Source organism: Lacerta agilis, chromosome 8 (assembly GCF_009819535.1).
Source record: "Lacerta agilis isolate rLacAgi1 chromosome 8, rLacAgi1.pri, whole genome shotgun sequence".
Lineage (NCBI taxonomy): Eukaryota > Metazoa > Chordata > Lepidosauria > Squamata > Lacertidae > Lacerta > Lacerta agilis.
This window is the reverse complement of record NC_046319.1, coordinates 75404200-75429129: the sequence shown is the minus strand read 5'-3', so window position 1 is coordinate 75429129 and position 24930 is coordinate 75404200. Positions and strand designations below refer to the sequence as shown.

General features: G+C 44.1%; 1 protein-coding gene across 3 annotated transcripts; it reads left to right on the top strand.

The window, feature by feature from the left end:
* Window positions 1–801: 801 nt before the first annotated feature.
* On the top strand, window positions 802–24390 carry LOC117051730. Of its 3 annotated transcripts, none has more exons than XM_033158366.1 (3): window positions 802–939; window positions 4795–4942; window positions 6195–6820. In XM_033158366.1, exons 1-3 carry the CDS (start codon window positions 897–899, stop codon window positions 6718–6720), a joined length of 717 nt encoding a protein of 238 aa, XP_033014257.1. In that variant the 5' UTR covers window positions 802–896; the 3' UTR covers window positions 6721–6820. The 3 variants fall into 3 exon arrangements, with proteins under 3 accessions (XP_033014257.1, XP_033014255.1, XP_033014254.1); XM_033158364.1 differs by lacking the exons at window positions 4795–4942; window positions 6195–6820 and adding exons at window positions 18128–18275; window positions 23765–24390 and having other exon boundaries at window positions 813–939; XM_033158363.1 differs by lacking the exons at window positions 802–939; window positions 4795–4942; window positions 6195–6820 and adding exons at window positions 12753–12879; window positions 18128–18275; window positions 23765–24390.
* Window positions 24391–24930: the final 540 nt, after the last annotated feature.

The following is a 24930-nucleotide window of genomic DNA, read 5'->3' as shown; positions in this document are numbered from 1 at the left end:
GCCATGAAACTCACAGTGTGGTTTTGGGCCTGTTGTCACTTCGTCATTGCCGAACCTACCTCACAGGGTTTTTGTGAGGAAAACACAGGGAAAGGCAGACCAAAGAGTGCCACCTTGAAGAAGAGTTTGGATTTGATATCCCACTTTATCACTACCCAAAGGAGTCTCAAAGCGGCTAACAATCTCCTTTTCCCTTCCTCCCCCACAACAAACACTCTGTGAGGTGAGTGGGGCTGAGAGACTTGAGAGAAGTGTGACTAGCCCAAGGTCACCCAGCAGCTGCATGTGGAGGAGCGGGGAAGCGAACCCGGTTCACCAGATTACAAGTCTACCGCTCTTAACCACTACACCACACTGGCTCTTTGGTGGGAAGGTGGGGAACATATGAACATAATTGTGATAAAGCATAATAAAAATAGAAAGAGTCTGTCTTCAACCTGCTTGCCTCCAATGCTTTCATTGAATTAATGAAAAACCCCTACCTAAAAATAAAAAAGGAACCTGATACCCCACCCCAATCTGTTCATGGGGGTTAGCAGGGATCGATGAAGACTGCCTTCCTTGAAGCCTCTTCTTTCATATTTGTTGCAGCGCTCTACCTTTGCTTAGCAAATTGGAGCTCAAGTTTCTGCTCATCGCTTCCCCGTCATTTTTCTGCTGGTGGATTTGGACACTGGGCCAATGACCAGGGTAGATAGCAAGGGGAGCTCCACCACCCTAGGGGCACCTGATACCCCCCCCCCACAGCCCTGCAACGTTAATGAATGACCCAGGAGGTGTGGATGGAGGAAGTTGGAAGTTGGAAGGGACAGGTTATCTCCCTCATAGCTCCCCAGACTCAGAGACAGCCCTTACCTTCATCCCAGCAGGTTCTCAGGACCCTCTGCTAAAGCACCATGAAGTTCTTCGTCCTCACACTGGCCTTGGCCGTCCTGACAGGTGAGTGGACGGTCGACATCAGGCTACCAGCTGCCTTGCGTTCCACCTTGTGGGGATATAGATTTAGTAACATAGATACTGTATTAGCTAAACTGAAGCTCCCTATTCAGTGGCCGAGAGGCAAAAAAACAGATTGAGTCAGGAGGTCTGTTGACTTCTTTATTTAGAGTTGTAGACCACTAAACTTTCCAGATGGGGTATGTAATAAAATTATTGGGGGGAGGGGGACAGGGACAGATAAAATCTACAGCTGATTAGAAACAAATTACATCAAACAATTATCAATAAAACACAATTGGAATAAGTATTTTTTTTGGGGGGGAAGCTAAATGATACATTTTAGTAGGCTTGCTGGGAAAAATGGGTCTTTAGGGTGAATGCAGAATGGCACATGACAAGGAGGAGCTTGCCTGCAAATAACCACTGCAAGAGGCATACATGTTAGATGCCAGTTACCCCACTTTTACTGCCCCTCAGTTGTGCCCCAATATGGGGAGAGCCTTCAGTTCATCTGATCAAACCCTGTCATGGCTGTCCAGCTTCTTCGTGCCTCACATTTCAGAAGTCCTAGACGTGGGTTTTGGGGAGCAAAGTTCATTCTGCAAAGCACCGTTGGAGGGTCAATAGCCAACAAGCGTATAGAGCTGACCTCTTTCCTGATGGTGTGCTGGCAGGCCAAGCTGGGCGGATGCTTTGCGGGGGGAATTGTAAATACTCCTTCAGTCTGAACCATTTCCATGTGCAAGTTGTGGACTCTCTTTCCTTGGAGGTTTTTAAGCAGAGGTTGGATGGATGCCTATCTGTCATGGATGCTTTAGCCAGGCATGGGCGTCACGAGGGGCGGCGGGGGGGGCGGTCTGCCCCAAGTTCCAGGGGAGGGGGAATGACACTTGGGCCAGCCCCACCCTGCCAGCGGGCCCCAAGCAAGCCGTGGAGCGAAGCCACTCCACCCCGCAGCCCGTCTGGGGTCCACCCGCATGGGTTTCCGGGCATGCGCAGTCTGTCCTGACGCATGCGTCGTGACGTCACGACACATGCGTCAGGACGCCCCGCCCCCAGGGGGTGCCTCCGTGCAGCAACGCCGCCCCAGGCACCCAAGAGGCTCCCTATGCCTCTGTAGCCAGGATTCCTACATGGAAGGGGGTTGGACTAGATGACCCTTGTGGTCCCTTCCAGCTCTGCAATTCTATTAGATTCAAGTGTTTGGGGGTTGTTGTTGTTTTTGCCCCAAGCTTTCCCCATGAAAACCAGCTCTTTAAGGCTGAATCGATCGATGGGCACGGAGTTCTAAAGTGTATTGTGATCACACTAAAAGAAGAGCTTTCAGATTCTGCTTGTGGGATTCCCAGAGGCATATGCCTTGTCACTATCACAAAATTTACAAATGCTAATGCATAATTATAGTACCAGTTTTAAAATAATATCTATGATTTAAATAGAAATAGAATGCAATGCACCACTGTGGGTGTCTAGGAGGAGCTGTCCGAAGTCTGGTGAGCTGTGCGGCTGTCTTCTCAGTCTGCTGCCCAGCTGCTAAGCATTGATGGGCAATGCCTTAGGATTCTTTACCTTTCTTTTTTCCCTTTTTAAAAATTTTCTTGGGTTTTACAATTTTAACAACAAACTATCATGTCACATATCAGTGAATACAATTCTCAAATTCCACCCCCCCATGACTTCCCTCAACTTCCTCTTCTGGTTTTTTGTTTTTTTTACATAATATCTTCTCCTGCTTTCTTTAATATGTCTTAATTTTTAATATCTTTAACACATTATTACTATACTCTCCACAGTTTTAACAACATCCTCATAGTTCCTATGTTTGTTTTGCTACTTGCAAGTGTTTACTCGAAACCTACTAGTGAGTCCGCTTCTTTGCATTGTTTCTCTAGATATAACATAAACGGTTCCCATTCTGTCTTGAAGTCTCTGTTGTCCTTGTCTCGTAGTCTTTCAGTTAATTTTGCCATTTCAGCGTATTCCGAGTTTTTCTTGTCATTCTTCTTTAGTTGGAACTTTGTCGCTTTTCCATCTTTGGCCAGCAATATCCTAGACGCAGTTGTAGCATACATAAAGAGTTTCTGTTTGTCTTTTGGCACATCTTGACCTGAAATGCCTAACAAAAAAAAAGCTTCTGGTCTTTTAAAAAAAGTTATCTTAAACATTTCGTTTTTCCGTTTCATTATATATCATTTGCCAATAGTTTTTTATTATTTTCCAGTTCCACCACATATGAAAGAAGGTCCCTTCTGCTTCTTTACACTTCCAACATTTGTTGCAACCTGTTCTATACATTTTAACCATTTTCTCAAGTGTAATGTACCATCTATACATCATATTCATATAATTCACTTTTAACGAAATGCAATATGGTCAAGTGACTTGGACCACACAGCCATTCAGGTATTCTCTGTGAAGTAGGACACACGCTCGCCCTACCGTACTCACAGTGTAGGAAGAGCTCCAAAGATTTCCTAGGGTGCTGCCACTTGGAGGAATCACTTTGGGGAAACTTGCATGCAGAGTGCCATGACAAGGAAGCTCTTCTTTGCAAACAAACACTGCAAGAGGTTAAGGCTGCAAGGGCGCGTACATGTTGGTTGGCATTTGGCCTGCTTCTACTGCCCCTCAGTTGTGCCCCAATATAGGGAGGGCCTTCAGTTCATATGATGAAATCCTGTCCTGTCCACCTTCTTGGTGTCTCATGTTCCAAACGTCCTAGACGTAGCTTTGAGGGAGCAAAGTCTGTTCTGCAAATGGAGAGTCGGCGTCCAAAATTTGAATAGGACTAATCTCTTCCCTGGTGACCAAGCTGGCGGTGGGGGTGCTTTGTGGGGAAATTGTAAATACATTACTCCTTCAGTCTGAACCGTTTCCAGATGAACAAAACTATGGACTTGTCCACATGTACATTTTGCTCTGCTCTTTCCAGGCAGAGGTCCACATTTTTCACACACTCTTTGTGCAAGGAAACGTTTTGTTCTGTTTTGTTTTTCCCCTTGCCTTGAGCTTTCCCCGTGAAAACCCATTCTTTAAAGCTGAATCGGAACAAGCATCAGTTAGAGTTTTGCACGGACTGAGGTTTGCTCCAATGAAGCTTTAAAGAGCAGGCTTTGGTGGGGAGCAAATAGCAAAAACCTGGAATTCTCCAATGGGTGCTTTACCTTTTTAAGACATACATCTTAATTATTTTCACGCAAACAGAAACATCACATCTATAGTTGGCCCTCAGTTCCTACATAACAACACTAGACTATGCTGCAGCCTCAGTTCCCCTGCAGACTGTATCTGCATTAGGACATACCGTTTTGGCTGAGTATAAGCCTCACTCCCCGCCCCCCAAATTCTGACCGCGAAAAGTTAAAGCGCGGCTTAAATTCGTGACCTTACAAAAATGGGCTTTTACGGAAACAGACATACAGTAAAACAGAACGGGTGTGAGTGCCTGCAGAACTTTAAGGGAGTGGCTTATATTTGGGTATTGTCTTTTATTTTCTCCTCCCCCCCCCCCCAGATTTTAGAGTTGCGGCTCATATTTGAGTGCGGCTTATATTCAGGCCAATATGGTAGTTTGTTAATGCGTATAAACTGGGGGGGGGATACAATATTTTCCAAATGAGGGATCTGAGTTAGAAATAACATGAACTATTTTGTTTCTACTTTTCTTGAGTGAGTGAGTGAGTGAGGCACCAGCCCTGACAACGGCCCTCTACGTTTGACCCTGAAGCATTACAGAACGGCGTCCATATGTCTCTCCATCAGAAGGCCAAGTTTTAGTTCGCAGCAGCTGCACCAAACAGGCTTTGCTCTTCCTGAAACAGACGCTGCAATGCAGATTTCCCCCCTTTCTTCCAGGCACTTGGGCTTCTGTCCGCAGAGGTGAGCCGAATCCCAAGCTGGAGCAGCTAATCGAGCAGTGGAAAAGGGAATGGGAACACGTTCGCAGAACAGCGCAAGGGAAACTGGACTTGATTGAAAGATCGGAGGCGGCCAGGGAGCTTAGGTAAGCCCATCAGACTTATGTTTCCAGCCTGTAGTACTCTCACTGAAATATACTCGGAGTCAAGTGTGAATTTCATGCTCTTTATTCAGCTCATAGTAGCAATGAATGAATCTTTCCCCCAAACGTCTGCTATATATACATTATTAACACAATGGGCCCCACATGATTGGCTAATTCTGGCCTACTTCTGTAGGCCAATCTGGTTGCGGATTCACTTCCTCCAGAAGTCTGATTGGCTGCTCTTGCAGACCAATCAGGTCGCTGATTCACTTCGACCTGGAACTGGATTGGGTGGTTCCTGCGGACCAATCAGACTGCTGCATTCTGGATCCTATTGTTCTAGGATTAAGCTCAGTACATAACACTCACCCAGCTTAGAAAAAAGAAAGAGATATTTTAAAGAATAAATGGGCGGGAAGTGATGCCAGCATGGCATTCTTGGGTTGGGGAGGGGAAAGGGTTGGAGCTACTGAATGCTAAGCTCCAGGCCCCTGAACCTTCCCCTTTCCACCCCAGTCAGCATGTGGGGCAGGGCTGTAGGTGCAGCAGTTGACACACTGCTCCGTGAAGACCAGCAGACAGGTATTGGACAGCTTGTCCCATGCCTAGAAAGCACAGAGTCCAAGTTGTTTTTCATTTCTCCCATTGGTTTCCCCAGAAAAAACCCCACTGCTGACTGCTGAATCAGAACAAACACCAATCTGCAGGAAAAAAAACTACTGACGCTTGTTCTGATTCAATGTCGAACAGTGGGTTTTCCAGATTTTGAATAAATAGGAATTGGATAGCACGGGGGGGGGGGGGGGGAGAGAGAACCCAAGCATCCAAATTAGAATGAACAATCTGTGCACATGGCTAAAGATCTGAAGAGAGAACAATTTGGGGGGAGGGGCTAAAGGGGAGGGAGAAGGGGGGAGAGGAAAGAAAAGGGGGGGGGGAAACTTAGGATAAATGAGTGGGGACAGAAGTACCGATATATACTGTAGTATATAGCCAATAATATGGTGATTTTGATGCATGTTATTGCTAGACCTCCTACTGAATGACTTTTTGTAACCTATTCGATGTCCCTGGGTGAAAGTGTGACTATAAAGAAGGTAAATAAAAGAAAAGAGGGGGGGAGAAGAAGAAAAAAAGAACAGTGGATTTTCCAGGGGGGAAACAGTGGGACAAGGGGATGTGTGGATGATCCCTAGCTCCCCCTTTTCCTTCTTAAACCTTCCCAATCCTCTGTTCTCTCCCTCCCCCATAGTGACTTGATTAAATCTGGCTTTCATAACATTGGGATGCGCTTGTACACCCTGGAAGAAGAGTTACCTGCTGAGGTCATACAAACCCTGGAGATGCTTTACAGTTTGCCATACGATGCTGCAAGTAACGCTGTCACCGTTCTATTTGCCCTGCAAGACTATGGAAGGCGTGACTTAGAAGAGCTCGGCGAAGCACTGCAATCTGCCCTGGCGGGTTACGTGGATCCCGTCCTAGAAAGGGTGCGTCCGTACGCAGCAACCGTTCGCAGTGCCGTCATCGCCAGAGCCCAGGAGATCAGCCTTAAGATGGATGAGAAGATACCGCAGCAAATTCAAACTCTGAAAGCCCAGCTGGAGCCACACATCAAGGAGTTTCAAGAATTCCAAGCATCCCATCAGCCCTATCTTGACCACGCCCAGGAGCTGTTCAAAAAAGGAGCGGAGACAATTCACAAGCACTTAATGAAGCCATACGTTACTCCCGTTCTGGAGATGTACCAAAAATTCAATAATGACTTATGGGCATGACCTGTGTTGTCCCCAAGGGCGTGATTTTTCTCACAAGTAACAGAGAATGACACCTTACCCCGCATCTAAACAGAGATCAGAATAAAAGGGCATACTGGTATTTGGTGTGTGCGTGTGTAAGTCTGTGATCTTCCCCAAATGGTATAATAAAGTAGACGTCCCTGACAACTTCTGATAGATGTGGTGCCTGTTTCCCCTCAACTGTCTTCTTGCTGTTGGCTGTTGCAAAGCCATCTTTTTGTCACAAGCAGAAGTGAAGGGCTCCAATACACCCGTAATCCAATATGTGGATTATGTTGTACCTATAAAAGCAGGGGACGCGGGTGGTGCTGTGGTCTAAACCACTGAGCCTCTTGGGCTTGCTGAGCAGAAGGTCAACGGTTCAAATCCCCACGACGGGGTGAGGTCCTGTTGCTTGGTCCCAGCTCCTGCCAACCTAGCAGTTTGAAAGCACACCAGTGCAAGTAGATAAATAGGTACCGCTGCGGCGGGAAGGTAAACGGCGTTTCCGTGCACTCTGCCTTCCGTCACGGTGTCCCATTGCGCCAAAAGCGGTTTAGTCATGCTGGCCACATGACCTGGAAAAGCTGTCTGTGGACAAACGCCGGCTCTCTCGGCCTGAAAGCAATATGAGCGCTGCAACCCCACAGTAGCCTTTGACTGGACTTAACTGTCCAGGGGCCCTTTACCTTTACCTTTTTACTTATAAAAATGTTGGGTAGGGGGAGCTCCACTGCCTTGGCCTGTGCGGTAGAAATGAGGAGGGTTCACTTTGTCTCTCCCTGCCATGCCCTTTGTGTAACAAGTGACTGGAGGGTCCCCTGGAAACAGCACCTTGTTTTGTGTTTGGTAACCTTCTCTGGAATACCAGGAGATATATGTTCTTTGGTGCTTTCTTGCCTAAAAGTTCCTGAACACTACATACTTCCAACGTATCGGGGAACTGTGAGACAACCCACCCCCACCCCAAACAATCTCGCCATGGAGATAGAGCAGGGTCTATGAATTCCCATGATAGATACTTCTTCTTTGGCTATCACTCATAGCTGAGTAAGATTGTCTTCCATAAACACAGTTTTAACAATGAGTCCGTAAGTGACTGTGGAGGCCAATTCTGGATCCACACGTCCTTCCACAGTGGGAACATTGGTTTCCGGGCGGGAGTTGATCATGGTGTGGATTTGCCAATCGTGCCTTCTCTCTGAGCATGCTTCTCCCTTGCATCCTGAGTTTGAGTGTCTTCAAAGCGTTTGGTAAAGGCTGTTCTCCAATTGGAGCGCTCACGGGCAAGTATTTTCCAATTGTTGGTGTTTATACTACATTTAAAAAAAATTGCCTTGAGGCAGTCTTTAAACCTCTTTTGTTGACCATCAGCATTACGCTTTCCATTTTTAAGTTCAGAATAGAGTAGTTGCTTTGGAAGACGGTAATCAGGCATCCGCACAACATGACCAGTCCAACGAAACAAAATAGAAAATTCTTTCCAGTAGCACCTTAGAGACCAACTGAGTTTGTTCTTGGTATGAGCTTTCGTGTGCATGCACACTTCTTCAGATAGCTCATACCAAGAACAAACTCAGTTGGTCTCTAAGGTGCTACTGGAAAGAATTTTCTATTTTGTTTCGACTATGGCAGACCAGCACGGCTACCCACCTGTAACCAGATCCTTAAATATAGTGAGGGAGTGGGGAGGGGTATTACTCAGAAGGGTGGTGGGAATGGGTGATCAGCTGATAGGTGTGGAAAACCTGTTGACGACTCTTAACGGCTGCAATTAGTCTTGCAGGGAAAGGCAAGGGGTGAGATGGCTAAAGATAGCTTTGTTATGTATAAAACAAAATCAAAAATTCTTTCCAGTAGCACCTTAGAGACCAACTGAGTTTGTTCCTGGTATGAGCTTTCGTGTGCATGCACACTTCTTCAGATATGTTCTTCTTTGTTATGTATAGTGAGATAAGAATCCAATGTCTTTGTTCAGACCAGGTTTCTCCATGGTTTTAAGTTTGGTGATTAGTTGCAATTCAGCCACTTCTCTTTCCAGTCTATTTCTGAAATTTCTTTGTATTAAGACAGCTACTTTGAGATCTTTTATAGAATGTCCTGGGAGATTGAAGTGTTCTCCTACTGGTTTCTCTGTCTTGTGATTCCTGATATCAGATTTATGTCCATTTATCCTTTGGCGTAGGGTTTGGCCTGTTTGTCCAATATAGAGAGCTGAAGGGCACTGTTGGCATTTGATTGCATACACAATGTTGGAAGATGAGCAATTAAATAGTCCTGAGATGGTATGTTTGATGTTGTTGGGACCAGTAATGGTGTTGTCCGGGTTTATGTGGCAGCAAAGTTGGCATCTGGGTTTATTGCAGGCTCTGGTACCAGTGTCCATGTTGAGTCCTGTTGTTGTATTATTGTGGGTGAGGAGCTGTTTGAGACTGGGTGGCTGTCTGTAGGCGATGAAGGGTCTTCCTCCCAGAGCTTGAGAAAGAGAACTGTCATTGTCTAGGAGAGGTTGTAGATCTCTGATGATGCGTTGTACTGTTTTAATTTGGGAGTTATATGTGATTACTAGTGGTGTTATGTTATTTTCTTTTTTGGGTCTGTCTTGCAGCAAGTTCTCTCTGGGTATCAGTCTGGCTCTGTTGATCTGTTGTTTAACTTCATCAGGTGGATATTTTAGTTCTAAAAAGGTTTGCTGTAGATCTCTTAGGTGAGAGTCTCTGTCTGTAGAGTTGGAACAGATGCGGCTGTAACGTAGGGCCTGGCTATATACAATGGATTGTTCGGTATGTTTGGGATGGTAGCTAGAAGCATGTAGATATGTTTGTCGGTCAGTTGGTTTACGGTATAAGGTGGTGTCTATGTGTCCATCCTGTATTTTTATAGTAGTGTCCAAAAAGTGTATTTCTTGCATAGATTGGTTCATTGTTAGGTTGATGGTGGGGTGAAAGTCATTGAATGTCTGGTGGAAGGTGTCCAGGGTCTGTTGACCATGTGTCCAGATAATAAAAATATTGTCAATGTAATGCAGGTACAAGAGAGGTTTGAGTGGGTAGGAGTTTAGGAAACGTTGTTCTAAATCTGCCATGAAGATGTTGGCACACTGTGGGGCCATGCGGGTGCCCATTGCTGTGCCGCTGATCTGAAGGAACAGATCCTCACCAAATTTGAAGTTGTTGTGGGTAAGGACAAAATGACAGAGTTTGGTAGCAAAGTCCGCTGTGGTTTTATCTGAAATGGTGTTCCTTATAGCTTGTAAACCATCGTTGTGTGGGATGTTGGTATACAGAGATTCCACATCCATAGTGACTAGAATAGTATTGTTAGGAAGGTTATTCGAAGATTGTATTTTTCTCAGAAAATCTGTGGTGTCACGTATGTAGCTGGGAGCACTGATGGCATATGGTTTCAGAACAGAGTCCATATAACCGGAAACGCCCACTGTAATGGTGCCAATACCTGAGATGATGGGGCATCCTGGATTTCCTGGTTTGTGTATTTTGGGTAGAAGATAGAAAGTTCCTGGTCGAGGTTCTGCAGCTGTGTTCATGAGGATCTGTTCTTGGATGTGTGGGGGTAACTCCTTAACAATCTTGTTCAGTTCTTTTTTGTATTCTTATGTGGGGTCTGAGTCCAATTTTATGTAAAAGGTGGTATTGGAAAGTTGTCTGTGAGCCTCCTGGATGTAATCAGTTTTGTTCATGATGACGACAGCTCCACCCTTGGCCGCCTCTTTAATTATAATGTCTGGGTTGTTCCTGAGATTATCTATGGCTCTCCTTTCAGCATGGTTTAAATTTTGTTGTAAGTGGTGGTGTTTTCTGGTCACATCCGTTTGGATTCTGCGGCAGAAGCAATCGATGTACAGATCTAGTGTGGTATTGCGTCCATCAGGAGGGGTCCATGTGGAGTCCCTTTTAGTGTAACATTTTTTCGGTGGTGGTTGGTGGTCAATGTTCTGTTCATTAATGTGTTTGGAGGGTGGTGGATGTTCCCCAGTAGGTTGAGAGATGTTGTGTTGTGAATATGTTCTTTGTTCTTTGTCTTGTTCTTGTGTGTGTTGGAAGTACTCCTTCAGGCGTAAATGGCGGAAAAATGCTTCCAAGTCCCCATAGAACTGAATCATGTGTGGGGATTTGGCAGGGCAGAATGATAGTCCACGTGAAAGGATTGATTCCTCAGCTGGGCTGAGAGTTTGCTGTGAGAGATTGATGATATTGTTGACCTCGTTGTTTTGATTGGTAGCCTGTAGGTTGGAAAGGTTAGAAAGTTTTTTGTTTTTCTGTTTTTTCAGTAACTCCAGTTGAGAGTGGTAAATGGTTTGCTTTTCCTTGTGGAACTCCTGCCAAGCTGGGTGAATTCTAATAGAGTTGTCCAGTACAGAGAGTTCCTCCTTTATTATCTTCAGTTTGGAGTACAGAACGCCGATCAGATGTTTGAGCAGCTTCAAACAACAGTCCAACGAAGTTGATGTTGAAGAATCACTGGTGATCTTTGCTTCTTCCAGTACACTGGTATTAGTTCACCTGTCTTCCCAAATGATGTGTAATTTTTTTCGGAGACACCGTTGAAGTAATCTTTCAAGGAGTTGGAGATGGTCTTTATAAGTGGTCCATGTTGCACAAGCATACAGTAAGGTTGGTAGTACAATAACTTTGTAAACAAGTCTATAGAAACCCTATGCTAGTGCCCTATGTGAACAAATGACATCCTCTTCAGGGATAGTTTGTGCCAATAAGAGTGATCAGATTGAGCTCATGCTATCGAACCTAAGAATATCAGGATGATAGAGAGGGCATTTTAAGAATAGATGATCTGAACTGGCTGTGACTGACCAGGAACGAGACCTTGAAGTCATAGTGGAAAGCTTGATGAAGATTTTGACCCAGGGTGTGGCAACTGTGAAAAGACCAATTCCAGGCTAGGGATCATTAGGAAAGGAATTGAAAATTTAAGATACCATAATGACATTATACAAACCTATGGTGTGACCATATTTGGAATACTGTGTACAGTTCTGGTTGCCTCACCTTAAAAATGATTTTGAAGTGTTGGAAAAGGTTCTGGAAAGGACATTTAAAAAATGTTGTCACAGTCTCTTAGCTTAGCTTACCTTGCAGGGTTGTTGTGACTATAAAATGGTCCGCTTATGCCACCTTGAAGGAAAGGTGTGATATAAACAAGTTGCTATGGCATTTTGGGGAGGAGGAGCATCAAAAATCAATTTCTTCTATCTATAGGGTGTCAAAACAGCTTGGCCTCACCCTGATTGTTTGGCTATCTAAAAGAACAGCCAATGAGAAGCAAGTCTCAGAACATCAGGGTTAAAAAGCAAGTGCATATATTGTCACCAGAGTTGAAGCTGAAACTTTGCCACCACCATGTGCTCATAAACCCTCCATTTTCTCCAAAGAGACCTGACAGATAAAGGCTGCCCCAAACAGGTATCTATGAACACTGCCTTCCACGAGCCCTCTGGGTATTTGTGTGTGCATTGCAACACTATTGCTTTGATGGAATTTAGTTACCATACATCGCTGCCTCCTCTGCTTTGTGCCAGTGGATTTAGACACTGGGGCAAGGACCACAGGAGATGGCAAGAGAAGCCGTGCCACAACGAGAGGCATCTGATCCCCAGTGCCCTTCTGTGTTAATAAATGACATTGGAATAAGCGGTAGATGTGGATGGAACAGATTCATTCTTCCCTTGCGCAATGACAGCCCCTGCCTTCTGAACCACCATGAAGTTCCTTCTACTCACACTGGCCTGACAAGCAAATGGAAGGTCAACATCAGGCTACGAGCTGCTCAGCATCCCCCTCTGTTGGATACGTTTTGAGAAAGTTGGTTAATCTGTTTGGATATCCTGCATTGCCTCCAGCTATTTATTTGGTTAAATCCTCTCTGTACTTTTGCAATGACCATGGGAGATAACAAGGGAAGGTTTCCCCCCTCAAAGGCACCTGTCCTCCAATAGCCCCACAATGTTAATGGGTGACTCAGGAGGCAAAGGAGGAGGAGGTTGGGGGGAATAAGTAGTCTCCCTTGTGGCTCCCGGGACTCAGAGACAGCCCTTACCTTCATCCCAGCAGGTTCTCAGGACTCTCCACCAAAGCACCATGAAGTTCTTCGTCCTCACACTGGCCTTGGCCATCCTGACAGGTGAGTGGAAGGTCAACATCAGGCTAGCAGCTGCCTTGCATTCCACCTTGTGGGATGTAAATTTAGCAACATACTGTAGATATTAGTTAAACTGAAGCTCCACGTTCTGTGGCTGCGAGACAAAGAACGGACTGGGCAAAATGGGTCTTTAGTCTGATCAGCCAAGGCTTAAGTACTTATTATGACTTCCTCTGCCTCTGCCTACCTGCCCCTACCTAAGGGTGCCCTTTGACAAAGAGGACAAAAGAAGCCGCCGGAGCTGTCTGCAGTCCGGTGAGCTGTGCAGTTGTCTTCTCAGTGCGGCTGCTAAGCACTGATGGGCAACGCCAAGAGCCCTGAAGCTCTCTCCGGGTTCTTTCAGCTAAAACTGGACCACACAGCCATTCAGGTATTCTCTGTGAAGTAGGACACACGCTCGCCCTACTGTACTCACAGTGTAGGAAGAGCTCCAAAGATTTCCTAGGGTGCTCCCACTTAGAGGAATCACTTTGGGGAAACTTGCATGCAGAGTGTCATGACAAGGAAGCTCTTCTTTGCAAACAAACACTGCAAGAGGTTAAGGCTGCAAGGGCGCGTACATGTTGGTTGGCATTTCCCCCACTCCTGCTGGCCCTCAGTTGTGCCTCAATATAGGGAGGGCCTTCAGTTCATGTGATGAAATCCTGTCCTGTCCACCTTCTTGGTGTCTTATGTTCCAAACGTCCTGGATGTGGCTTTGAGGGAGAAAAGTCCGTTCTGCAAATGGAGAGTCGACGTCCAAAAATTGAATAGGACTAATCTCTTCCCTGGTGACCAAGCTGGCGGTGGGGGTGCCTTGTGGGGAAATTGTAAATACTCCTTCAGTCTGAACCGTTTCCAGATGAACAAAACTATGGACTTGTCCACATGTACATTTTGCTCTGCTCTTTCCAGGCAGAGGTCCACATTTTTCACACACTCTTTGTGCAAGGAAACGTTTTGTTCTGTTTTGTTTTTCCCCTTGCCTTGAGCTTTCCCCGTGAAAACCCATTCTTTAAAGCTGAATCGGAACAAGCATCAGTTTGAGTTTTGCACGGACTGAGGTTTGCTCCAATGGACTTCCGGTGTGAGCGCCATTCCGTGCAGTCGGGAGCTGTCTCGGCTCTGAGATAGCTCCGGTGTCTTCGGGGTTTGGAGTGACCGCAACTGCGCTGCGGGCTCCGTTAAACCTCGGGAGGGGCGTCCCGAGGGCTTGGGTTCTAGCGGGCGCCAGATGTGCCAACCTGACTCTCGAGCAACCCTTGTAAAAGGGAGGCTTGAGCGAGCCAGGCTCCGGTGCGGCGCTGAAGAGCCATCGCTAACCGAAGACACGAAGCAGCAGGCACTGCCGGACTTTGAGTGCTCCGCATTTCCTCAATTTTGACTCAAAATAAGGACTCTGTAAGTACGGAGCATAATTCGGACTTAAAAGATTGAAATTCAGCTTACAGAAAGAGATCAAAAGAGCAAGTCCGTCTCTCTCTGACAGCGGGAAGTTTAAAGTAATACCTATAAACTGTAGCTGGGAAAGATCTGTCTATTTTAAGTGGAAAGCTGATTTTGTATACCTTAGAAAACCCTGTTTGGGGGGTAGACTGAGAGTTTGATTTTTTCTTCTTCTTGTGGATTATCAAACTAAAAGGAAAGACACCGTTAACCCCCTGGCCAAGGAGTCTGGGTCAGGCGGTTAATGGTGGCTCTGGACTGGATTGCGCACCTGGAAAATTACTGAGACCTCATAACTTCCTGCCTACTCAAATCCCACGGTGTCCTTGAAGCTTAAAGAATGATAGACTCAACAATGACACCGTTTCAGCAAGGCTATTGTTAGAATTTCAACTCCTTCAGCAGAGTGTTTTGGACAAGTTTACCCAGATTGGAACTACTTTAGCGAATTGTTTCTTAAATCCACTTGACGGAAACGATGGAAAGGATGCAGTTCCAGTTGATTTTTCTGAAGAGGAGGATACACAAGTTGGAAAACAAGAAAGGCTCCCTTTGCATGAGAGGCGGGGAGCCCACAGCTTGGACAGTACAAAGAACCCTTGGGGTGTGAGTCATAGGGCTCGAGAACAACAACCATGGAAAATGCAATATGTAGCTGAGAGTGGAGAAGAGACACTTTATGACGATGTCAGAGCAACTATTTATCAAGAAGAAAGCAACAATCTGGAGGAGAGGAAGCTACAACGAAGAACACCAAGATCAAAACTGAGTATGAAGGAAACAACAGAAGAAGAAGAAGCTGGAATGGGTGAATTTTTTGGGGGGGGACCTGTGGGGGATGGGAAAGGTAAAGGGAAGGGTTGTGATGGACAGGAGGGGGGTGGGGTAAAGGAGGAATATTTAAAGGGGATATTATAAAGGCTGACCACGGAATTCCGAAACCAGAGGGAAAACGGTTTATGAGACTGGAAGAAATATTTAGGTAATTGATAATATGTGTTTTTCTTAATATTTGAAATTGGAATCAGAAGAAATATAGGCTACAGTATAACAAAGTTTAGTTAAGAGAGGATAAAAGAGGTTGAGATGTGGAATTTGATGTTTTGTTTGATAAGAATAAGACTTAAGACATGTTGATTATAATTATAAGATTAAGATTAGGTTTAAGAAAGTAGATTTTACAATGTTACAAAGTTACTAAAGATTAGAAATGAACGCAGAACAGAGGATGTGAGGAAGTCCCAAATTTAGGATTATAAAGAGGATAAGGATGGATAAATAAGTGTTTTGTTTGTGTGTATTTTGGTTTGTAGTTTTTGTAGTGTTTGTATTTGTATTTGTATTTTGTGTATGTTTATTATTAAAATCCAATAAATTTTTGTTAAAAAAAGAGAGGTTTGCTCCAATGAAGCTTTAAAGAGCAGGCTTTGGTGGGGAGCAAAGAGCAAAAAAAAAAAGGGAAGAGCACTTGTCCACAGAGCTTTAAAGCACAGATTGTGCTATGTGACAACTGGGTGGGTTATTTGACATGTAGCTGGAACCGCAGGGCTTGTGTTTGGAAATGTGAGGTCCCCTCTTTAGTGTGACACTTATACAAGTGGTACCTCGGTTTTCGAACAACTTGGAACCCGTTGTTCACAAACAACTTGGAACCCGAACGCTGCAAAACCAGAAGTAGGTGTTCCAGTTTTCGAACTCGTTTTCAGAAGCTCCGTTTTTAGTCCCCGTTTCCTGTTGCGCTGCTAATTTGTGCCACCCCCCAATTGTAATTCAAGCCTTGCGTTTCCGATTGCAGTGTTCTGAGGTGATATTTGGAGCTTATATTTGGTGCTTTTGTTTTTGCTATTGATTTTGCGTCTTTTGTTTTGAGGCTTTTTCAGTTAATTTGTTTTTGTGACTGTGTGGATCCGAGTTCAGCTACTGATTGATTGATTGATTGATTGATTGTGTGATTGTGTGACTGCAGAAATGGATAAAAGCCCCCCATCCAAACAATGACTATCATCACTGCAGGTAAGATTTTTTTTAAATTTTGATTTTTATCATCTACAATACTGTTTTATTTATTTTATAGTACAGTGCATTGATTATTGCTTTCATTTTATGGATCAATGGTCTCGTTAGATAGTAAAATTCATGTTAAATTGCTGTTTTAGGGGTTGTTTTTAAAAGTCTGGAACAGATTAATCCATTTTGCATTACTTTCTATGGGAAAGCGCGCCTTGGTTTTGGAATGCTTCGGTTTTGGAACAGACTTCCAGAACAGATTAAGTTTGAGAACCAAGGTTCCACTGTACTCCTGTCGTGGGAATCCAGTCCACTGAGCTAGAAAGGCATAAACAGAGCACGATTTCTGTTCTTATCCTGAAGCGTTATTTCTGGGTTAGCGGAGTCTGTAACCTGAAGCGTATGTAACCCGAGGTACCACTGTACCTTGCAAAACCTCTGCAGGGCAGTAGGGGAGGTATAGGGCAGGAGTGGGTGGGAAAGGTGTCTCATCCTGAGGACTACATTTCCTCAGGGACAACTTTCAAGGGACACCTGGCGGGGTGAAGGACACAATGGATCTCACTCCTACCTTTGCACAGTGCCCTCCACTCCAGGGACACAGAAGGTGGGGGAATCTACATCTCCTGTGCCCCCCATCTTCCATCCTGGCAAGCAAAATCAGAAGATTCCCACATACCTCTCCACCCCCCACCCAGGCAAGCAAGAGACATTACTGAACATGTTGCCTTCAGGCAGGGGCACCTGAGGGGAGGCGTGAAGCAGGGTCCGTGGAGAGCTTCCAGGGTCAGGCAGAAACCCACATTTGGACTCCAGGCCTGAGATTCCCCACCCCTGCTGTAGTGTATTAGGCGATTCTCAGAAGAAAACTAGATGTGATGCAGTTCATGAGCTCGTTTTTAAAATTATAAATAGAAGCCTGAGTAGTTTTCAGACTTGAAGGAATGAGAGAGGGAGTTTCACACACACACTGTAGTCCTGAATAGAAACACACACACACACACACACACACACACACACACACACAAGCTGCTATTTGGCTTGGGGAGAAATTCTCCAATGGGTGCTTGACCTTTTTAAGACATACATCTTAATTATTTTCACGCAAACAGAAACATCACGTCCATTGTTGGCCCTCAGTTCCTATATAACAACACTAGACTACGCTGCAGCCTCAGTTCCCCCGCAGACTGTATCTGCATTAGGACATACCGTTTTGGCCTGAGTATAAGCCTCACTTCCCCCCCAAAAAAAATTCTGACCGCGAAAAGTTAAAGCGCGGCTTAAATTCGTGACCTTACAAAAATGGGCTTTTACGGTATCGCTTCTGAAACAGACATACAGTAAAACAGAACAGGTGTGAGTGCCTGCGGAACTTTAAGGGAGCTACTGATATTTGGGTATTGTCTTTTTTTCTCCTCCCCCCCCCCGAATTTTAAAGTTGCGGCTTATATTTGAGTGCGGCTTATATTCAGGCCAATATGGTAGTTTGTTAATGCATATAAACTGGGGTGGGGGTGGGGGTAGGGAATGCAATATTTTCCAAATGAGGGATCCGAGTTAGAAATAACATGAACTATTTTGTTTCTACTTTTCTTGAGTGAGTGAGTGAGTGAGTGAGTGAGTGAGGCACCAGCCGTGACAACGGCCCTTTACGTTTGACCCTGAAGCATTACAGAACGGCATCCATATGTCTCTCCATCAGAAGGCCAAGTTTTAGTTTGCAGCAGCTGCACCAAACAGGCTTTGCGCTTCCTGAAGCAGACGCTGCAATGCAGATTTCCCCCCTTTCTTCCAGGCACTTGGGCTTCTGTCCTCAGAGATGAGCCGAATTCCAAGCTGGAGAAGCTAATCGAGCAGTGGAAAGAGGATTGGGAAAACGTTAGCAGGACAGCGGAAGGGAAACTGGACTTGATTGAAAGATCGGAGGCGGGCAGGGAGTTTAGGTACGCCCATCAGACTTATGTTTCCAGCCTGTAGTACTCTCACTGAAATATACTCGGAGTCAAGTGTGAATTTCATGCTCTTTATTCAGCTCATAGTAGCAATGAATGAATCTTTCCCCCAAACGTCTGCTATATATACATTATTTACACCAGTGTTTTTCATCCTTTTTTGGGCAAAGGCACACTTGTTTCATGAAAAAAATCACGAGGCACACCACCATTAGAAAATGTTAAAAAAATTAACTCTGTGCCTATATTGACTATATATAAAATAATTTTTCAATTTTTCCCACGGCACACCAGGCAACATCTCGTGGCACACTAGTGTGCCGCGGAACAGTGGTTGAAAAACACTGATTTACACAATGGGCCCCACATGATTGGCTAATTCTTTTCCCCCCAAAATAATATTTATTAAGATTTTCCAATTAAAACCAAATTACAATACATGATTAAATTTTCCATACTCCCCTTTCTCTCACCAAGAGGAGCCTAGCTAAACAAGCCCCCCTCCCACTGGGGCAGCCAACAATTCTTTCCCAATTTAACCACTTAGTTTGCACATAACATCTTTTCAGACTTCCCCGATCCCCCCCCCGTTGATTTCCAGATTAACCTTAATTCACAGTTATTACCAATTAGACCCTATATTACTTTTTTCTTCGAACATTTTCCTTTTTAAACTCTTTTACAAATAATTATTCATCTTACATATCTTGTTTATAAATTTAACATATCCTCTGCATTCACAATAATTCTGAACCTCCATTACCTAATTTTTAATTTTTAATAAAACAACCTAATTTAATTAATTCCATTTTAACCCTTCTCCCCCCTTTCCTTCCTGCCCTCACCACTATTAAATTCTATTCATTGACCGTTGTCCCTTACCAAGCCGTATATACCATCACACAAGCAGAATATCCATAAAAACATTCATTTTCAACCCACCCCCACCCTCTCGAATTCCAAAACCCCACAGTCCTGGGAAACTGGCTTCGGCTTCTTTCTTATCTCATATGTCCTTGAGACTTTTTCAACATTGTCCAAGCTCTGTACAGCTTTCCGTTGCACTCTCTTCTTTACTGCAGCTTTCCCATTTTTGCTTCTTTTTTATTTTGTTCCTTCTCACCTTTCTCTTCCCTTTTCGTGGGTTGAATGCATAAATTTTGTCCTGGATTTTCTCCTCTTCTATATCTAAGTCCTCATAACTTTTGCAAAAGGTCATTGAACCATTTTCCTGCCAAGCCAAGTCCAAAGATTCTGCCATCCTAGCCAATTGATTTAACTGATCAACTTTCACTGTTAAATTGTGTAAGAGTTCCAGAGCCTTTATTTGAAATTCCTGCGACCATATCCCTTTGGGCATACTTAAAGTCTAAAAAGCCTGAGCAGTCCACATGTATTTCTTCACTGCAAAGCAGCCGTCCAAAACTTTCTCCAAGAGAGGGTAATAGTATTTCCATAAATCACAGTTCCAGTTAAGATAAAAGCCCAATTCAACCCCCCAACCTGGGGGCAAAGGTATTCAGAAATTTCCTTGTCACAAAGTTAGTCACTAGCTTCGGAATTGAAGATTACACTGTTCCTTTCGTTTCAACGCTCAGGGAACCGACTTCCGTTTTGAAATTCCCCGTACAGCCAAATTTTAAAATCACTTCTTTTTTTGAAAGTCAGTACTTACAAGTCCAAATTAGCCGAATCTTGAAGAATTGGACGCTCTCTCTGTCAGCAGCCGCTACTTCTCGCTGCGAGGACAGCAGACGATCCACAGCCCCCGCGCCTCTGAAACCTCGCCTGTCACAGCAGCCCTTACTAGGGCTTACCGGAGAGCAAGGGAGGCGCTCCGGGGGACCAGCCGGATCCCATGTCTCCAGGACGATCTACCTGGAGTTTCTTGGGGGGTCGAAGCGCAGTTCCGACCCCCCCTCCCCCGCAGCGACGGAGAAACCTCGAAGCCGAGGTTTCTCCCGACCGAGCAGAATGACGTCCAACCGGAAGTCACATGATTGGCTAATTTTGGGCTACTCCTGTAGGCCAATCAGGTTGTGGATTCACTTCCTCCAGAAGCCTGATTGGCTGCTCTTGCAGACCAATCAGGTCGCTGATTCACTTCAACCTGGCACTGGATTTGGTGGTTCCTGCGGACCAATCAGACTGCTGCATTCTGGATCCTATTGTTCTAGGATTCATCTCAGTACATAACACTCACCCAGCTTAGAAAAGAGAAAGAGATATTTTAAAGAATAAATGGGCGGGAAGTGATGCCAGCATGGCATTCTTGGGTTGGGGAGGGGAAAGGGTTGGAGTTACTGAATGCTAAGCTCCAGGCCCCTGAACCTTCCCCTTTCCACCCCAGTCAGCATGTGGGGCAGGGCTGTAGGTGCAGCAGTTGACACACTGCTCCGTGAAGACCAGCAGACAGGTTTTGGACGGCTTGTCCCATGCCTAGAAAGCACAGAGTCCAAGTTGTTTTTCATTTCTCCCATTGGTTTCCCCAGAAAAAAACCCACTGCTGACTGCTGAATCAGAACAAACACCAATCTGCAGAAAAAACTACTGACGCTTGTTCTGATTTAATGTCGAACAGTGGGTTTTCCAGATTTTTTTTTAAAGAGAATTTATTATATTTCAGAAATAACAAAAAGAAAAACAAATTATAGAAATACAAAATACAAAATACAAAATACAAAAATACAAAATACAAAATACAAAATACAAACACTACAACTAAACAACAAAAAGTAAAAACACCAAAAATACAACAACAACAACAAAAAGAGAAAAGAAAAAATCCTAAGCATCCTTATACCGGTACTTATTTACTTCTTACTTAATGGACTTCCTCCCATCTTCTATGCTGTGTTCATTACAAATTTACTTTAGTAACTTTATAACAACTTTAAATCATCATTAACAATTAATCTATGCCTTATTTATCTATCATCTTATCTCTAGCTTTAACAACTTATATCATTCCTATACACCTTACCAATTCTAGCAATTATATCCTACTTTTACTAAACATAATCTATTCTGTTGCCATTAGTTCAACTGATTTCCAATTCAAATCTCTATCTTTTCGCATTTTTTCATATAATCTCTAAATTTCTTCCAATCGTCTTGCACCGCTTCCTCCCTCTGGTCTCGGAGTTTCGCAGTCAGTTCAGCGAGTTCCATATATTCAATCAACTTCATCTGCCATTCTTCCACTGTCGGTGAATTTTCACTTTTCCAATTCTTCGCTATTAAAATCCTAGCAGCTGTTGTGGCATACATAAAAAATGTTTTGTCTCTATTGGGAATCTCATGGTTGACAATGCCCAGCAGGAAGGCCTCTGGTTTCTTAGCAAATGTGTTTTTTAACACTTTTTTAAGCTCGTTATAGATTTTCTCCCAGAATTCCTTTACCTTTGGGCACGTCCACCACATATGATAAAAGGTACCTTCTACTTTTTTACATTTCCAGCATTCATTGCTCACTCCGTGATACATCTTAGCTAATTTCACAGGTGTCAAATACCATCTATACATCATTTTCATAATATTTTCTCTCAGAACATTACACGCAGTAAATCTGATATCTTGCTTCCACAGTTTTTCCCAATCCTCTAACATAATATTATGTCCCACATCTTTTGCCCAACCAATCATAACTGATTTAACCATTTCATCTTTTGTATGCCACTCTAGCAGCAAATTATACATTCTGGAAAGATTCTTACTATTTGGTTCTATAAGTTCTGTTTCCAACTTAGACTTTTCAGTTTGAAAATCTAATTTTCTATCTGTCTTAAAAACTTCATTAATCTGAATATACTGCAACCAATCTGTCATAACCTCTTTCAATTGTTCATAGCTTTTCAGTTTAAAATTCTGACCATCCTGTTCTAAAATATCAGCATACTTTGGCCATTTCGCAGACATATTGGGTCTTTTATACGCCTTCGCTTCCACTGGAGACAGCCATCTGGGGGTTTTTCTCTCCAACAAATCTTTGTTTTGTGTCCAAACCTGATACAAGGCATTTTTAATAATGTGATTTTAAAAAGCTTTGTGGGCCTTCACCTTATCATACCACAAATAAGCATGCCAGCCAAATACATTGTCATGTCCTTCCAAATCTAAAACATCAGTGTCCTCCAACTTAAACCAATCCTTTAACCAACAAAAGGCGGCCGCTTCGAAATATATTCTCAAGTCCGGCAAGGAGAATCCACCTCTTTCTTTTGAATCAGTCAATATTTTATATTTAATTCTAGGTTTCTTCCCCTGCCAAATAAATTTTGATAAGTCTTTTTGCCACCTTTTGAAGCAGTCCATTTTATCCTTAATTGGAAGCACTTGAAATAAAAACAAAATCTTTGGTAATACATTCATCTTAATGGCTGCTATTCTGCCCATCAAAGATAGTTTTAAACTTGTCCATATCTCCAAGTCTCTCTTAATCTCCTTCCACAGTTTTTCATAATTGTCCTTGAACAGGTTTAGATTCTTTGAAGTTAAATTCACCCCCAGATACTTTACCTTGTTAACAAAACTAAGTCCAGTTTGATCTTGTAATTTCTGTGTCTGCAACGGTGACATATTTTTTGTCAAAACCTTTGTCTTTGTTTTATTCAACTTAAATCCTGCTACTCTTCCAAAAGAGTCTATTATCTCTAGTGCTTTAGGTACACTGCTTTTGGGATTTTGTAGGGATAAAACCAAATCATCCGCGTAGGCTCTCAGTTTATATTCTTTCTCTCCCACCCTAATTCCTTTAATTTGCTTTTCTTTTCTAATCATTTCCAACAGTACCTCCAGGACCGTGATGAAAAGTAATGGGGAGATAGGGCACCCTTGTCTTATTCCTTTTTCAATCCTAATTTCCTCACACATCACATTATTAATAAGAATTTTTGCTCTTTGCTCTTTGTAAATGGCATTTATGCCATTTAGAAATCTTTGGCCGACCTCCATTTTTTCCAAATACTTCTTCATAAAAGTCGGAAGTCGGTTTTCCAGATTTTGAATAAATAGGAATTGGATAGCACGGGGGGGGGGGGGGAGAACCCAAGCATCCAAACTAGAATGAACAATCTGTGCACATGGCTAAAGATCTGAAGAGAGAACAATTTTGGGGGGAGGGGCTAAAGGGGAGGGAGAAGGGGGAGGGGAAAGAAAAGGGGGGGGGAAACTTAGGATAAATGAGTGGGGACAGAAGTGCCAGTATATACTGTAGTATACAGCCAATAGTATGCTGATTCTGATGCATGTTATTGCTAGACCTCCTACTGAATGACTTTTTGTAACCTATTCAATGTCCCTGGGTGAAAGTGTGACTATAAAGAAGGTAAATAAAAGAAAAGAGGGGGGGAGAAGAAAAAAAAAGAACAGTGGATTTTCCAGGGGGGGAACAGTGGGACAAGGGGACGTGTGGATGATCCATAGCTCCCCCTTTTCCTTCTTAAACCTTCCCAATCCTCTGTTCTCTCCCTCCCCCATAGTGACTTGATTAAATCTGGCTTTCGTGATATTGGGATGCGCTTGTACACCCTGAAAGAAGAGTTACCTGCTGAGGTCATGGAAACCCTGCAGATGTTTTACGATGTGCCATACGAGGCTGCAAGTAACGCTGGCAACGCTCTATTTGCCCTGCAAGGCTATGGAAGGCGTGACTTAGAAGAGCTCGGAAAAGCACTGCTATCTGCCCTGGCGGGTAACGTGGATCCCGTCCTAGAGAGGGTGGGTCCGTACGCAGGAACCGTTCACAGTGCCGTCGTCGCCAGAGCCCAGGAGATCAGCCTTAAGATGGATGAGAAGATACCACAGCAAATTGAAACTCTGAAAGCCCAGCTGGAGCCACACATCAAGAAGTTTCAAGAATTCCAAGCATCCCATAAGCCCTATCTTGACCACGCCCAGGAGCTGTTGAAAAAAGGAGTGGAGAAAATTCACGAGCACTTTATGAAGCCATACGTTACTCCCGTTCTGGAGATGTACCAAAAAGTCAAACCTGACTTAAGGGCATGACCTGTGTTGTCCCCAAGGGCGTGATTTTTCTCACAAGTAACAGATAATGGCACCTTACCCAGCATCTAAACAGAGATCAGAATAAAAGGCCATACTGGTATTTGGTGTGTGCGTGTCTAAATCTGTGATCTTCCCCAAATGGTATAGTAAATGAGACGTCCCTGACAACCTCTGATAGATGTGGTGCCTGTTTCCCCTCAACTGTCTTCTTCTTGTTGGCTGTTGCAAAGCCATCTTCTTCTCACAAGCAGAAGCGAAGGGCTCCAATACACCCGTAATCCAATATGTGGATTATGTTGTACCTATAAAAACAGGGACGCGGGTGGTGCTGTGGTCTAAACCACTGAACCTCTTGGGCTTGCTGATCGGAAGGTCGACGGTTCAAATCCCCGCGACGGGGTGAGCTCCCATTGCTTGATCCCTGCTCCTGCCAACCTAGCAGTTCGAAAGCACGGCAAAGTGCAAGTAGATAAATAGGTACCACTCTGGCGGGAAAGTAAACGGCGTTTCAGTGTGCAGCTCTGGTTCGCCAGAAGCGGCTTTGTCATGCTGGCCACATGACCCGGAAGCTGTACACCGGCTCTCCTGGCCAGTAACGCAAGATGAGCGCCGCAACCCCAGAGTCGGACACAACTGGACC

Excerpts from the sequence above, each read along its gene's own strand:
- LOC117051730 (XM_033158364.1), top strand. The coding sequence starts at position 897 with ATGAAGTTCTTCGTCCTCACACTGGCCTTGGCCGTCCTGACAG. Across the intron at positions 940-18,127 it reads GGCCTTGGCCGTCCTGACAG|GCACTTGGGCTTCTGTCCTC; the intron begins GTGAGTGGACGG and ends CCTTTCTTCCAG. Across the intron at positions 18,276-23,764 it reads GAGGCGGGCAGGGAGTTTAG|TGACTTGATTAAATCTGGCT; the intron begins GTACGCCCATCA and ends CCTCCCCCATAG.